Source organism: Scatophagus argus, chromosome 18 (assembly GCF_020382885.2).
Source record: "Scatophagus argus isolate fScaArg1 chromosome 18, fScaArg1.pri, whole genome shotgun sequence".
NCBI classification, from domain to species: Eukaryota; Metazoa; Chordata; class Actinopteri; family Scatophagidae; genus Scatophagus; species Scatophagus argus.
The window spans coordinates 10721685-10739108 of record NC_058510.1 but is presented as its reverse complement, the minus strand read 5'-3'; the positions used below and the strand labels follow the sequence as shown (position 1 = coordinate 10739108).

The window sequence follows — 17424 nt, the reverse complement described above, 5'->3', positions numbered from 1 at the left end:
TCATAAGCAGGCTGCATCACTGATAGGACTTCCCAGGGATCACTTAATAGGATGACATACTGCACGTTTAAGCCTCTTAAGTGGTTCGTGCGGTTTGTGCTCTTCTTACTGTGGTTCTGAAACTCTTTTCAGGCATGCACATACAGAAAGGGAATTGCACCAGACTTATGGACACTGATCTCCTGGTGATTATTACATGCTCAGTCATCATGCTATTTAGTAGGTTAGAGGTTTGTTTGACAGGATCCTCACTGGGGAAAATGGCAATAAAGAGACATACAGAGCAGTCATTTTAATGCACATTTGATCTCAAACTACAACTGCCAAAAACCTTATAAAATGTCCACAGAGATCTAAAGTTTTTTTCATACTAATTAATATTTCCTGAAATGTAAAACTTGACTATGCAGTTTTGGACCAGCAGGGGGCAGCAAAAAACCCATCTTCTCCAATCCTGTTTTGCAGAGCCCTTTGGCACTTTTTTCCCCAAAACATTATCATTCACCTCAGCTCAATCCTGCAGTGCCACAAGAACATTCAGCATATGAATACCAAACTTCAACAGTAAGTGATGGACCCCCCTGCCCCCCCCTCCATGTGACACTAAATCACAAACAGCAGTGGGCAGCAGCCTCAACAATCCTGATTGCTCTTCCACTGCACATTTTAAAAAGAAAGGACCTTCCCACTGACTATGTGATGCACCCCTACGGCTAACAGGAAACAATAAGAAAAATTTGAGTCTAATGTCACTGAAGAAGAAATAAATCTGCATCCCAAAAGCAGATAAAGCTACTTTACCTAAGTTGTACAAACCATGACGAGTCTACAACGAGGCACATTCTTGGAGGATTCATTGTTGCAAGAGGTTGGTATTAAATGTTCTCACCAGACAGGGGTGAGGGGAGGAGAGAGGAGGAACAAGAACAATGCATGCTGGGTGTTCTGGAAATGCGAATGTTGGCACAGATGAGGAAGAAAAAATGTCTTAGCCTCTTCACTTACTGCTCTCCTGCATCCTGGCCACAAAGCCAGTCAGAGGTATCTGTGGAGTCAGCTGGGGCATGGGGGGAGGAGGAGGAGCGGTAGACACTGAAAGCCAGCAGAGGAAATACAAAAAGGCAAAGAAAGAGACCAACAGAGAAATGAAAAAAAAAGAAAGAGAAAAAGCCCATCAGTCACCAAGAACATACAGAAAGCAGTTAAGAGTGCATCCCAATCCCAAGCAAACACAACACTGACACAGACCAAAGACACAAACACTGCAAGAATAGTGAGCTTGTACATATCTAACAGAACAGGACAGAGAGATGCGCAACAGTGACAGAGCTGAAATGCTCAGATAACAGAAATTTTAGAAATTTCAAATTAGATTCAATTATTTTCTTGCATTTTTATGTTATTTTAAAGAGCAAAATACCAATTATTGAAACAATCATCAACAGAGTAATTCGTTCGACGGCCTGCAGCTGCAGCGTCTCGACAGATAAGAGTAAAACATTCTATCGCTGAAAAGTTCAGTGACGTCTGTGAGTGTGATGAGATTTCACATAGTATCTGGAGATCACTGAGGCCAGAGGATAAACAGTGGATTATGTCTGATTTCCGTCAATCAGACAGTTCCCACTCATGGCTCGATAAGAAGCGAGAGCTGCCAATGGCCAGAAGGGGGCACTGTTTGCCTTGGATGTCTATCAACCTCAACCCCAGTCAAATGCAAACCTATTGAACTCCCACCAGACCTGCTGTGGCTATGTACAGAGTACTTTAAATTCTTAATTTACATTTCCTTTTCCAGATCATCTGATCAATCCCAGTTAGTTGCAAAACACATTAAGGTTGGTGATTCTGAAAATACACGTCATAGCTGATGAGCGTCTGATGGAGATGAGGCACTAGAAGCCCATTTAAACCTGATATTAACACACAATCTGTCAATGGATATCTTATCTGAATGAGGAAAGCAGGTTACTGCCAGGTGTAAATGCACGCAAAACACACTGTGATCGGAATGCCACATATGGTGGTTCTCTGGCTCGCATTCTGAACTAATCCAGTCCGCACAGTGTGATCGCAAAAATCCTCCCATGAAGTTGAAAGGTCACCTGACAATGTATTTTCCTACTATCTCAAGCTGCATGTAGCAGCAGTACCTAACAAGTCTTGCCTTGAAAAAGTGACTTAAAAATGAATGACACCCATACATACACGGTTTTCTTTATGTGCCACGGTTGCTGACCGGTCAACAGGCGTCTGGACTGCACATCACAGTTTAGGCAACACTGATCACAACCAGATTCTGATCATGTTAATACCAGGTGTACATTTTGTACAGTAGCCAATTTTGAAAGTAATCAAAACCCACATGATGTACACAGAAATACTTCTGACTGAGCTCTTATATGAGCCAAAAAAATGACTATGTATAGTCAGCAGTCATCAATTGTCTGCATTGTATCTGTTGCAGAACCCAAGAATAAGACATTCTACATTGATGCTAATGACATCCCACAGTTAGATACGAAGCCTTAACCTGCACTTTCAGACCTGCAGATATGGTCTGTGGCTACAAAGGTTAGCTCGATTTAATTTTGACTGTGCATGATTTGGGAAAATGTGAACTTTTACGCTTCAGTAAGAGTTCAGGTTCTATAAAATAGGCTGAGACTGGAGACAGAAGAGTCTTACTTGAGTTCTGGCCATAGCCAGGAGTGCCTCCATTAATATGAGGCTGTTGTTGTTGTTGTTGCTGTTGCTGCTGCTGTTGCTGCTGCAAGGAGAACTGGGAAGTGACTGACGGCGCCCGGCGGTAGGTGCCCGTGGCCGAAACCATAGAGACAGAGGAGTTGGAGGGGTTGTGCCGTGAAATCTGCCGCGAGATGGTTCCAAACTGGGACACTGGAGCGGGGCCCAGACCAGGCCCAGGGGCCACCACTAGAAACACCCGAAGAAAGGGAAGGAAGGGAGCAAAGATAGGAAGGACCAAAGGGGGGAAGGCGGGTTAGACAGAGGAAATGGGAAGAGGGGGAAAAAAAGCACCCAAAACATGAATAATCAAGATCATGAAAGATAATGTGAGACTTTAAAACTGATTAGAGTCCCATGTCTCATGAATAGACAATCAATAACCAATTAAAGAAAGCAGAGAAAGGAGCATAGATTGTAAACTAGTAATACTGTTACACAGAGATATTTCACGAGGGTAAAATGAAAATCGAGTCCCAAAAGGTCATCCAAATAAATTCTGCACCTGAAGGTTCTTTAGAAACGCAGCAAAAGAGAAAACTGAACAAGAAGATTCAGCGAGCAAAGAGAGGAAAGCAGCAACAGAACAGATGGCTTCAACAGAGCAGGCAGTGAAAGTAACTTTTTCATAATCGCAACGAGAAGGCAGGTTCGTGAATGAGTCCACACGTGTATCGTTACCCTGGCTGTATAACCAAACCATCGCTTCGAACAGCAGCGTCGTTACAGCAACAAAAAAAAAATACCATCAAATAGTTGAACATTACAGATGCAGTGTGTGTGTGCGCGCATGTGTGTGTAAGACAAAAATGGTGAGGGAGAGAAGAGTTACAGAGAGTATTTCCTGCCTGCTCACATTTCTAGATAACATACTGTCTCCAAGGAGAGGCCCTGCTCTCAGATAGAGATGGGTGGGACCAGAGGAAGTTTGCAGGAACACAGGAGCAAACAAACTCCATACTGTCACCAGCATAAGTAAATATAGCTGAAAGTGTGTATTGATGTACTGAGGATAAACTGTGCATGTTTCAAATGATCATCTTGCTCAAGATTGCAGCAGAGTAGTTGATAGAAACCGAGCAGCTGGATGCTTTTCAGCCTTGCAGAACTCTAACAGTAAATCAAAGCCTCCATCACTCAGCGAGCCAGAGTCAATACCTCATGTACATTAAAGCTACATTAGGCAAAACTGAACGTTTGCATCACTCAAACGGCCATTTGAACGTCTTAAAATTTCATCACTCAAGAATCATATTATGATGATGCCACCATCACTGTCTCAGAATAGAGAGCTGGCTCACTATTTTATTTCAGGTACATAAAGAAGGGATTTCTACCAGTGACCATAACTGGCACCTGGACAGGTCACAACTAGGCTTTAAATAATGTGTAAAGCTGTTGTTAGGAAACGCTGTCCAATCCAGAAGTATTAAATATGCTAACAGGAAGTCACTGTAGTATCACAAGCTCTAACATACATCACAATACATCAGTTTAAGGGGTTAAGCAACACACACACACTTATCAGAACGAGAGGGAAATACCCACACCTGCTAACCTAACTGGTCTTATTTGGTACTTTAGTTACTCTAATATTATTGGCATGGCATGTTATATTTTTGTGAAATGTAAATTAAAATCCATCAGTTTATATCATTATCAAAAATCATTTTGATTAAATTTCGAGTCAGATATTTCAGCCATATTTTCCATTACTTATTTTATTCCTAAAACTCCATTTACTTCTGGCAGTTAGGCCTACTGGGTGAAAACATTTAGGAAGGATTAATACCTACATAAGAGCTCATTTCTGTGGTGCAAAAAAATTTTAATTAGTAATGCATATGCTTGCACTGAGGCTACAATGGTCAAAATGGTTCTTCTCTGTCGCAGCCCCGGTTATGGTTTAACACAGAAATCAGGAAAATGTTGCCCGATGCAGCTTTAACAAAACTACTTTTCTGATGAAACAGTAAACATATCTGTGCAAAAGAAGTCTCAAAACCCTTAAGGTAAATTAATTTTTCATCTTTGTATGGAATACAGGACCTCAGCCTCACCTTCTCGGTCCAGGCAGAGAGCTAACAGGCTTTGATACATTCACAGATATACAGGAACTTGAGGTCAAATGTAAATTAACAATTTTAAGAGAATCTGCAGAAAGCAATTAACTTTAACCCATCCTTAGGTGAGATGAGACTTCTTTGTCAGCCAAACATAGCAGACGTGTGAAGCATAAAGAGAGAACCACCACCACTGCGGACTGAGAAAAAAGTTATTGAACAGAAAGGTTTTCTCACGTAGCATGTAACCTGTTGGTCTCCAAAGCAAAGCACATACAGTATACAGTCTGTTCACACTTCAAGCAAGACGATCGACATGAGCAGGTCATTTACTACGGAGCAGAACAACCAGGGAATTGGCTGATGTGGGAAAGGTCAAAACGTCAGCCGCCAAGAGACAGCTCTGCACCCTTTAATGAGCCGTGGCTCTGCCTACATAGTAGAAGTGCAAAATTAGAGAAAGAAATTAACTTTCACTGAAACTTTCTCACACCGAAATATTCCGATCCTCTTGTTTGAAGTGTGTACAAACAATCAGACATCCATCTACACTTTGATTTGTGCATCTCCACCATGAGAGGATCACAGCAGACGTGCTGATTATCCAACGTCAGAGGCATCAGGAGAGGCCTCAGATGTTGGGTGGTCTCACCTATGGGTGGTGGTGGTGGTGGTGGTGGTGCTGGGGGAGCAAACCCGGCCATGGGAGGAGGTGGTGGTGTTGGAGGAGGGGGTGGGGGAGGGGCTCCCGGAGGAGCGAACATGGGCGGCGCTGAAAGGAGTGTTAACATTAGTAACCATTTAACGCCAAACAGAGTCTGTCGTCTCCCGCAGCTCTTCACCGTTACATAACTTCACATCACTTTACTCAAGAACCCTTTGGGGCTGGAGGAGTTCTTCGACTTTGTCATGGTGCAGCGCTGCTCCACACACACTTCTTTGTGGTATGAATCGAGTGTTTCCATGGCGACCAGCTTGCAGGGAGAGCTGTGGTTAGTTCTGAGCTGCTGGCCTGATCCTGGCACTGAGGTATAAAAGCTGCCACACAAACCTAAAATATTCTTCAGCTCAAACCCTTTGCAAAAGTTGAATGCAGCAGTAAGGCTGGCGTATGGTATAATGCAGCGCTATGCGTATCTTGTGCATGGTGTTATGTGGGCCACTATAAATCGGTAGGCCGAACGCAGCTTTGGCCTATTTACACAGTAGGATTGAGAATCAGCTGCGCTCAGAACACAATGGGCTTCCATAATCCCTGTCTGGTAAACATAGGCTTTGTGTAGCGCAGTCCCACTATCTGCAAATAGTACATTACATTTGCACCTCGTCAAATAATGCCTATCATACATACATGTGTATTATATTTAAAGAAATAAACATGTTTCCTGATGTTTGTTGCTCTAAATGTCTATTTTAGCTAATACTTTAAAATTGGTTTAAGCAAGTAGACAAATATCTGCACACTGGACTTAAAGGCATGTAACACTTTGTAGTGTTACGCAGAAGATACTCTTGTCTATTTTTAACGTATGCACCCAAGTAAACTCAGGCTGAGGCTCTCAGCATAGCCTGTATTCTCATCAATTCCAACGTCACTGTGAATGATTAAAGGGAGTTATCTCATTTCACACAGGTCAAACAGAACAGACCTCAACTGATTAGAGTTTCTGAGTGCAAAAACAGATTTTTGGGGGGAAACATAAATAGCAGATATTTTGTTCACTACTCAGAAAACTCTTAACTGGTGTCTGGAACATTGGCAAAAGGCTTACAAGATGTAGACGACTCATACTGCTTACTGATTAATGTGCTGATGATGGATCAATGAAAGTAATGTGTTGTCTGAATGCATATTGTATATCATTGTTTCTTATTTCTATAAGCTAATGGTGTTCCCAATAAACAAACACATAAATCTCTCCAAAAGCAACACTAATGAAATTCCAAAATGGGTTAGCAAAACTGTAAGGCACGTTTTGGTTGAGTACAATACTCTCTTCATTTATTACCAGAAAGGGCGAAAGGCTTTCTGGCCTGTGGTAACCGTCACTGCGTAATCTCCAGCTAGCAAAGCTCACCTGGTCCAGAGTTGGGGATGGAGGGTGTAGGCACGGCGATGGGAATGCCAATACCGCTGCTGCCACTGTTCTCTCTGCTGCTACTGCCTCCGCTGCTTCCACTGAGGGGGGGCGGCAAAAGAGAAAGAGGACATCGATTTATTGAGGTCAACCTGCTCAGACTGCATGCAGGTAATACTGCAGATAAATGCACTCCGCTTCTGATGTCCTATTTAGAAATAAGCAAAACTGCAAAACGTATTGCACTTTTAAGTGTTACTCAAGAACCTCACTATTCATATTTTCATTTCTTCTTCTCTCAGTCTGATTGTTTCTGTCTATTGGCTTGTTAGGACTGAGCTGCAGAGTGACACACCAAAGTGAGCAAGGCATTAGTCCCTCGTGAAAACTCAGTCAGAGTTAAACAATAAAATGAAAAATCATCCAGGCTTAAATTTGATATGTACACCTTTGCAAAGCACAACGCAAAGCACATAAAAAATATCAGGCTTGAGAGCCTCTGATTGCTACAAAACACTTGAACTAATTTCCAGTAATGATGATACCCTCTGTGTGTTTAGCCCAATAATATCTTTTTGCTTTTATTTGGCAGCTGACAACAGAATGGGGGGGTGAATCCAAGGTTAAATTTACAACAAACACTTCTCGTCTGGCCTTTTACAAACAATCTAATCATCCAAATACTCTGCTGTAACATCGTGAATGTGCTAAAAGCAACAAAGACATAATCTGTTGATCAACAAAAACATCATATTCATGCATGTGAACTCATCATTTGCATCGCTGTTCCATAGGTGATGAACCACATACACCTGTATGTCAATGTGTCATTTGTCATGACAAAAAAAAAAAAGTCATGTCTTACAGTTCAATATCACACAGAAAACTTTGTTCCTATGTTTTAAACGTGACAAATTTAAACACACACACAGCGAAACAATTAATCAAGCAAAATTCCAGGTATTTTCTGCTTTCTCAGTTTACTGTCACTATAAATCATAGACATTTGACAGAAAAGGAAGAAAAAGTGTCCATTAGGGTTCTGGGAATGAAAGACTGTTGAGAGGTATGAGAGGTTTAGGTTATTATTTTGTTCTGGTCTAAAAGGACGCATCACAACAGAGTGACAGAATTATTTCACCTTAAGTTTCCATTAAGAGGCATGACAAACAAACTTTAAACGTGGCTATCATATCCAGCCCTCTAATTGTGTCAACACCCAGGCCCAGCCTCTGACAGTGTTAGACGTGGGAATGTAGCTCTGCAGTGGCCTGTTTAAGTGCAGTTTCACCCTTTATTTGACCCCAGGGCTCACAGATCAATGCCCTGACCGAGTAAACCTCCTCCTGCTCTCACTCCCTCGGGCAGCTCTTGATCCTCATTTCTGCTCCAGCCTTTCGCCCCACCTCTCCCTTTTCCCTGCCTCTTTCATCCCTGCTTTTCAACTGATCCTTCTCCCTACTTATCACCCCTAACCATCCCTTGACGTCCTCCTCCTCTCATCTCCTCATCGCCTGTAAAGGGAATCCCCATTCGTCTCCCCTCACCCCTCGTCTCCTCTGATTCCTTCCACCCCTCTGAACCCGCCCCCCCCAATCTCTTTATCCCCATTTCTCCATCATCCCCCCCTTTCCCTCTTCAACTCTCTGATCCATATCAGTCAGGCCCTCAGGCTCTCCAGGCACAACCAGCAAGGGTTGCCCCTCTGAGGGATGTTGGTGACAGCGTGAGCCAAGCGTCTGTGGGGATAAAGTCTAAACAATATTGTGTCATCCCTCGTTTGAAGTGAACGCAGTACTTCACTCCCCCATCTGCATGTTCTGGATTTATCCATTCTAATCCCTATATAACTTACCCGTTCCTTCGCTAACCCATTTATCTCTTCCCCAGCTTTTGCTTTCTCCCTCTTTGTTTCAAAACACTTGCAATGAAATAAAAAGGACTCGGCTCAATCTCTCCTGCTCCACCTTCCTGCCTGCTTTGCTCATTCAGCTTCTACCAAACACAACCAGTTGTTTATAAATTAGCTATAGGCTTAAAAAAGTTCCAGCACGCTTTCTCACAGATGGCAAAAATCTCTGGAGCAATTAAGCAAAAAAGACACTGTTCTCAGTGAAAGGAACAAAAAGTAAAAACCAAGTATGTGCTTAGGCATTGTGATATGATGTGATTCAACATAAGCGGGGAAAATAGGCTGACAAGATGGTCCAAAGAATAATTTAAGACTCAGAGCTCCTTGCTTATAAAGACTGAAAATTGTTATCAAAGCTTCAGATGTGCATAAGTAACTTGAAGCACATAAACAGCAGAAGATAAACATAAGGGTTGCACGAATCCAGTATAATAATCTAATGTAACATTGTTTCAGCTCAGGCCTCTTATCAAGGAACTGCTACTATATATACTATATATAACAACCGCACCAAATTCAAACTACTGCAAAATTTTATCAATAGTGCTCCTAATAAACACACTGTGCTTGCAGATGTTATAGCATGGTTCACATTTAAGGTTTAACGATAATTAAATAAAAAAATAATAATAAGCATGTCATTTTTATCATGCTGAAATGTGCAAAGGTGATGAGTACAGACAATGAGACTGACAACGGGCAGCTAATGTATAACTTGTTGGTGCAAAATAAGCAAACTAACTCTACATTTATACTGAACAATCCCCATGTCGCTGAACGAGTGAATTAAAACATAAAAAGTGTTTAGTTTTCAAATCATATACTTTGCTTAACTGTGTGATGCTGTGCAGCCTCTTGAGTTGCTGACTTAGTTTAGAAGAGACAGTAGTAAAAAGATGACAGTAAATTGTGGGAGACAGATGACGAATGACATGCAATAAAGGTCCTCGGCTGGACGTGGGAGGAGGGAGGTTGAAGTTACTGTCAGAGTCTTCGCCCCTTGGCTACAGAAGAGACCCCAGCAAAAAAATAAATCAACGGAAGAGCTGATGGTTTTATCAAAATCAGTTACTTCTGTTTTAAATAACTAATTTATCCTTCCTTCAGAGGGTCATCTTAAATGCATCCTGGTCAGTTTGCACAGCTGAAGCAGGTAATCAGATTTTATCAAGAGGATACTGTGGTGACTGCAATAAGCATGTTTTCTTAAAACAATGATACCTGCATGTAACCATGTAATCTTTCCCACAGGAAGATATTAGATACCGTAATAACAGGGAACATACGGCAGACGCTGACATTGAATTTAGACCTCAGTTGTGGATGGCAGAGACTGATGAGCTGAATAAGCACAGCCGACTTCAAGCCTGTGTAATCAAATAGTGATGCGACAGCAGCATTAACTGAAACAGGGTGGGTGCAGTCCAACTCTGAAGACAGCGTCAGTTTGTTAAAAGGACATTAGCGTGGCTTTAAACCACAGATCTGTAATAGTGAAGCTCAGCAGCCAACAGATCTGCGCATTTGTTTTGTTGTTGCTCCACAGTCCTCCAGCATTTGGAGCCAGTAATTACAAGAACTGGAGTATGGTTTTAATTGATAAAGACGAAGAAGCAGCAGTTCTGGGGAACTTCAGCCGCTTTGTGCAAGAGTACGCATACGAAGTTGGGGTGAGGGGAGGGAAAATAAAACGTTATTTAATATTTATGAGCATCACAGTCAGCATAACAGGCTTTTTAGCTAATGAGGCAACTTCACTCACTCGTAACTCAGATTTGATGAAAGCGTCTCACGCTTTCTCCGCGTGGAGGTTTCTGGGTAACAGCCCCTGAGAGCCATGTTTAAGGGTTCCATGCTGCAGTTGACTTAAGCGTTTTTTTTTTTGAAAGAGGAGTTTGTATCAAAAGCTTTTATGTATATTAGTGTTGGAGTGATTCAGGCGGAGGTTAGAAACTCCAAGCCTTGTCAAACAAATGCTGGATTTAGTACAGCATAGATGAGGTGGGTTTTTTTTAAGAGAGATCCATTGCTCACATTACTGAAACATTGAGTGCACATTTAGAGTTCAGTTTATAGGTGCAGATGGAACAATAATTTCACTCATACCTATTCAAAAAGTAGGAAAAAAAGCACCTGTGGATCTCTTCATTATAAGCTGCGGAAAGTTTAGCAGCATTTCCGTTTCAGAAACTTTTATGCATGAACTTCGACATCAGCAGCAAGTGACAACAGTGTGTGACTCTGTGTTATCTGCTCATTTTTTTAAGTTGGTTAAAATTGGTTAAGCTTCAGACATTTTAACTTTAAGCTTTAAGCTCTATACCTTACTACACAAAGAGCTGCTTCTTATAACTGTTTATGTGCTGATGTTGGTGTCATTCTGCTAGTAGCATTTTGTAGTTCTATTAGACGAACTGTAATAGTTTTTTCTATACACTGCCATTCTATTACCTTTCCTCCATTCTGTCCCTGCTGCACGTATATGTTTTCATTCTTTCAGTTTTACTGACCTGTTCATCAGCAATGGTTTAAACACTTGTGACAGACCGTGTGCCTCATATTTTCTTATCTACCTGTGCGTACGTTGCCTCTGGTTGAGCGAAGCCGTGCGCCCGGGGCTGTGCTGCTGGCCGTGTTGGCTACCTAGTCGGGCGGGGCTTGTCATGTAGTCATTGGGCACCGTCGGTGGCTTCACCGGCTCCAGAGTCTTGAAGGGTGTGTTGCGCCTGCCAGTGGCCAAAGGTGGACAATGAAAGGCAAATAACGACAAATCACAGATGGGAATGATCGTAATTCTGTGCAAATCCTACTATCAAAATTGCAAGGCAGTATTCACTAGAGCATTGTAAATCCATTTATCAGTTTACCCAGCTGGATGCTGTGTGCTACGGCTGCAAGTTTACTCTTAATATTTGATTAGTGAATCTGACTGCTGCTGTGCGTCAGAAGACGACAGCGTTAATCAGGGCGTGGGACCCGTCATACACCAACAGATCAAAGTTCCCAGACTCTTCTTTTTAATAAGATCCATTTTCCCTGGCTTCACTTACATCAGTTTTGTTATTCCAAATGTATATAAGAGCCAAAAACCACAAAACACAGCCATCACAACCACATTTAATGTCCTGGGGCGCCTTGTTAGCTCAGTGGGAAATGTTTGCTCACTGTGTTATTTCTTCTACCCTCCACTACACTTTCATTTATTGAAAAAAAAAAGAACAAATACTGAAAATATAAGACAAAAAAAGTGAGATGTACTTTAACTGTTCATAAGAATTCTGTTTCTCCACATTCTGAGTTTGATAATTAAAGGATTAGTATTCCTTTGGTGGTGACTGAAATGGAAATCTTACCCGAGCGTGCCGCGCCCTGACATGGGAGGGCTCGGTGGCTTCTGCGTCGGCGGATTGGTTCTCGAGAGTGTTCCTCCTCTGATTGACTGATTGTTTCCATGTTGCTGAGGTTAGAAGAAGAAAAATCCCCAAAGAGGCTTATTTACCAAACAAATCACTTGAGACAGAGTGGACAATCATTACAAAAATGGAGTGTTATAGGCTGCCCAGATGAGAACTCTACAACAGCATAGATGTGTATATTTCGGCTGGTAATATTAGAAGGGTTATGTAATGACAACCCAGCTTGTGTTTATCTCAGTCACAGGCTGTCTGCTGCTGATTGCAGGTTAGAAAACTCAAAGTTGTCTCAACAAGGCCTCTTACAAAACACTTGTGACCCGATAAACACATACCGTAACTACTGAAAGACTAAATAACCAAAGCTCATAAATCAAATTTCACATGATACTCTGAGAAACTTAACAAGACAGCTTGTAAAATTTGGCCAGAATTCAAAGGTAGCTCCAAAAGTATAGGGGGCGGCATAACTGCCAGCTGGTGCATACTGTTTGCAACCTGTACACAGTTGGATGCTAAACTGGGACCAGACTCAGTCTACGATAGCAAATACAGTAGAAAGGTGATTTACAGTAGCTTCGATGAGGGCGATGACTCCGGGGACAACAACATAAGACAGGCAGGGACAGAAGAGGTGCTAAGTGGGACAGGACGGGCTGAGGCTAGCTGGTTAGCACAGTACACACATGTTTTTGACATAACATCACTGCTGCTGTTTCTTCACACTTTGGCGATGATGCTATTTCATTTTTTTTTATGTTTGAAACTAAAACTCTGGCCATATTTTACAAGTCGTACCTTTATTGTATATATACAACATATACCTTGTCTGGGAAGCCTATAAGGACTTAAATTATGCTACAGAACATCTATGGACAACTACACCACATAGAAAGTAAATGAAAACATACACAGTTGGTAAATTGACATGGAGGATGTTACAGAGCCTCAGAACATGTGTTCTGGGCGAAGAGGACTACAGTCAAAGTCAGTCAACATGGGAAATGACAATATTAAACACATGTACAGGGGTTTGCTGTGGAAGGGAGTTGGACAAATCTATCAATAATACATTATAGTAAAAGGGGTCATGTGACAAACAAGACTTACCTTGGCTTTTAGCCACTTATGTGGGCGAAGGGGAAAAAAAACACAAAAGAGAGAGACAGAAAGAGGGCATGTCAAATGGCCATGTCTAAACGGATCAGTGGAGGTAAAAGTACAAGCGAGCAGGAGGAAAATGACTCCTCGTGGTATTTACACTGAGTAAACGTTTAGCAAGAGCCGGGCAGGTCAGCAGCTACAAGTCATATTACCAGAGGAAAACACTGTGGCTGGTGACTGCTGCTGTCTTTACTTAGACCTTCAGTACCACACCCAGTGCCAAAGTCAGACTTGAAGGAAAATGCAGCAGTATGGTGGCAAAGCTCTTGTGCACAAATGAAACAAGTCTTATCTTATCGGGGTGTCTGCAACTACAGAAGCTACCTTTGAACATCAAAAGGCTGCTTCACAAATATGGACTTCAACTGAGCATTATATGTTTATTCAGTTCATTTTCTTGTACATATTCAGGTTTGGACTTGGACTGAATAATTTCAGATCATCACATTACAGGCAGTCACGAAAAAAAAAAAACAAACCTTTGTACTTGTGTGGGCTGATGTCAAAGAGAATATAGAGCTAAAATAGCAGTGGGGTTTGACAACTGCAGAGTCAAGTGGCTCATCTATAATGCAGCTTCCCCAGTGGCCTTTGCAGAAAGCATTGCAGCATCACAGGACCACAAGAGAAAGTGGACAGTCCAAACCAAAAGCAAATTCATGGCATAGGTCAGTATGAAGTGATCTCTGCCTCTTTAAAAAGAGGAAACACCTCTACTGCAGTTGTGAATGGTAAATATCACTCTCCCCAGGTTATCAGAGCAAGACAAGATTCAATTTACATTCTAGTTCATGCTAGAAATTCTAAAGCCTGCTACTGCCTTCCCTTATCTTCATTGCAAATGCACCTTCTCTGTTTTGCTGCACACAAACCGGACTTTGTGGAAACGCTTTAGCAACATCCAAGTGGAATTGTGTAAAGACAGGTTCAGATTAAGGTCGTTATCAAGACCAAAAAGGCTTAGCATGTGGAGCTAGGGCGAAACTCTAGAGCAACGTAGTCAGTCAGAGTAGTGTGTCAAGTGTCAATCAGGTCTGCATTCAGCACAAACAACACAGACACTTCCTGAGGTTAATTTGGTCAGCATAAATATATCACAACAAATATAGCACAAACAATACCTCTGCCATGACATGACAGTAGCTAATTGTTCTGCATTTGAAAGCTACTAGAAACTCATCACCTACAATTTTAAAGCTGACACCTCACTCAGCAGTGTCATGAAATCATATCCTGCTTGTGATGCTATCTACAGTCACCATTTTTCAGCAATACATTCTGCAATTAACTCTCTTTTTGTAATATTTTATAGATACTGACTGGGTATGCCCTTTCCATGCTGGATTAAGATTGCCTCATTTTATCTCAGGATATTAGCTTCATGTCTTACTGTTCACTCTGTTTACACAGTATCAGAACGATCTTAAGGTTTATTCAGACCAGCTCAGGGATTGTGGCGAGGTGGGTTGTGCGGTGGTATGGGAGGACACAATTGGGAGAGTATCATTGTTTATTCCGTTAACTCAGTCTGGATATAGCCTCCAGCTTGAGAGCAACAGCTCTTCCAGTGAGGCTTTCTCTGTACATTTACTGCTGGTGCATTCTCTTGGAAACAACACACAGCATAATATAAAAACTCAGAGCAACGTGGTGGACCTCTGAACTCTTAATTTTATAAATTTAATAGAAATGGCTTGACCGAGTGTGGACCAAGCAATCTGATTGCCAGCTTATGTGATTGGCCATCGCAGCGTGATTGATGCAGAGCTGGAGAAAACAGGCTACACAACTAAAACCTGTCAGTAAGGTAACCTGTCACAGTGTTATCTGCTGTTTCATGGGAAATTTGCACAGGAGACACACAACATACCAGGAAATTAAAGAAAAGGAGTCACGACTTTGTCGACTCAAGTATAAAAAAATCTAACTCCTAAAAAACCCAAACTATCCCTTTAAGCTAATCTTATAAACTCTTCACCGTCACAGCACAAAATATCAAAGGCCTCCAATCTAACTTCAAACACCTGACATCAGTGTTCCTGGATTCCCACAAGCCGCGCTGACTAGATTAAACATCAGCTGACTGGAAGAATAAATCTCATATTTCGTATTAAAGCTAAAAAGCATCATGTCAGTGTCAGTGTGCCTTGCGATGCAGGAACATCCTGATCTGTCAGTTCTGAGATTCCATTTATTAATATGACGCTGCTGTGTTCAGGGAAGAATCTGATTATCCACTGGATGAATTTCATCTTTTCTGTTCTGTCAATTCCTGTTTTTGAAATGAGATGAGCTTCTAACCAATAATGCATGCAGGTGCAGCCTGTTTCCTTTCTGTATTACAGCTAATGCTTTGCTACTTAATTATACAAACACTGTGTGAAACTGCAAAACCAATTTAACATTTAGGCCAGTACAAATTTACTGACAGAGTTTCACAGTTAACTGGAGCCAATAGACATGATTTAAACTCCCATTAAAGTATTGATTCTGGTCAGTAAGCAAACCATGGCTATAGATATTCTATATGAGCCTGCTATCTGACAGCAGCCATCACAGGATACTATATGAATTAATATGGAGTACTGATGTTGAGTATTGATTGGCCCTTTGGGCTGTGACATGTAAAGATGAGAGGAGGTGATGAGGATGCGGGACTGCTGCCAGAGTGTGTGTGGATATATGTGTGTGTTCCCCATCATATTCACTACCTAAAAGCAACCCTTATAAAATCATTTAAAAGGAGAACGTCTAAAGAGATCAGGCCCAGAGTAATTTGTAATGTTCCTAAAATAGATGCATCAAACACTCTGGCAGCAGCCACGAAACACAATGGTTTCAGTATTTTGACACTATTATGAGATGATGGAGCAGTATCCTAATCTTAAGCAGCTCTTCTGTTTAACCTAACACAGAAGAGTCAGAAATGAGGATGACTCGCTCGAAATTCAGGGTGATTTTGTTTGCTTTTCTGGCCTGAAATTGCATAAAATTTACATGAAATTTTCAACATGTTAACATTATTATATCATATATTGATTCTTGACCATACAAAACTCAACTCCAGGTCCATTAGTTAGTTAATAAAATAAGAGTAGCTACTGAACGGAATAAGAAGTGAGTTTTTTGGGGCAACTATATAATCTGTTTAATGATATAATCAAATTTAATAAATGTGCTCACTGTCAGGCATCTATCTATAGATTAAATTTCCGTGGTTAACTGCAACATTATCATTATTATAATTTTAGGAAACTCAAAGATTAAGCTATAAATATAAAAAAATTGTGGTACAGCAATACTACTTGAAACTACATAAATATTCAGAGTTCTGTGCCCTGGTTATGGTGAGGTTGGTTGGTGAGGCTTTCTGCAAAGTTTAAATCATCCTTCTAGCACCTCTCAAATTCATATTATGTCTTGTTTGTTTAGCAAGTACATAAACAGAGATGCACTGTAAAAATGACAGCTGTAGCTTTATAATAACATGTAGCTTTATTAACAGTTATGTACTGTTTCAAGACATCCATCAAGTCACTATGCTCAGCTGCTTGTTCCCCCAAAAAAAGAGAGATACAACATGTTAACAGCTGAAGATGATGTTGGACGGTGAGTTGAGGAACTCTGAACTGAACCAAGCTTGCTATTTCACCTTCCTTCCGGTCTTCATGCAAGGTTAAGCAAACAGCTTCCCATCTCTTGCATCATTTTCAACGTACAGACATGAGAGCAGTATTGCATTTCTCATTTCACTCTTGGAATCTTTCCAAAATGTTGAACTCTCGCTTTGATTAGAAGTAGTTGCTGTCTGAAATAAAACAACTTCTTTCTTCATTTTTAAGTACATAATGTTCATAATACGTGGTAAAAACTTGGCATTTGTTGAGGGAAACACACCCGAATAAAACACTTCACTCCCCATTAGCCATCAGTCCATTCCACCAAGACAGAGGCATCCAGTGTAATTCCCTACACACTAAATTGAGAGTGACAATACGGGACGGTAATGGCGGGCCTCTAATCCAATCTGTCTGAAAGCTGCAATTGAT

General features: G+C 41.3%; 1 protein-coding gene across 6 annotated transcripts in view; it reads right to left on the bottom strand.

Moving 5' to 3' along the window:
• The window catches only part of abi1a (abl-interactor 1a), a 47272-nt gene that overhangs the window by 2230 nt on the left and 27618 nt on the right, over positions 1-17424 (bottom strand). The window contains exons 4-9 of one of the 6 annotated variants that reach the window (XM_046371405.1): positions 12152-12255; positions 11372-11524; positions 6887-6987; positions 5461-5580; positions 2689-2934; positions 1006-1092 (exon numbers count right to left, since the gene is read on the bottom strand). In XM_046371405.1, coding sequence (XP_046227361.1) covers positions 1006-1092; positions 2689-2934; positions 5461-5580; positions 6887-6987; positions 11372-11524; positions 12152-12255 — 811 coding nt within the window. The remainder of the gene's footprint in view (positions 1-1005; positions 1093-2688; positions 2935-5460; positions 5581-6886; positions 6988-11371; positions 11525-12151; positions 12256-17424) is intronic. The other 5 variants (XM_046371406.1, XM_046371407.1, XM_046371410.1 and 2 more) reach the window with 5 other exon arrangements.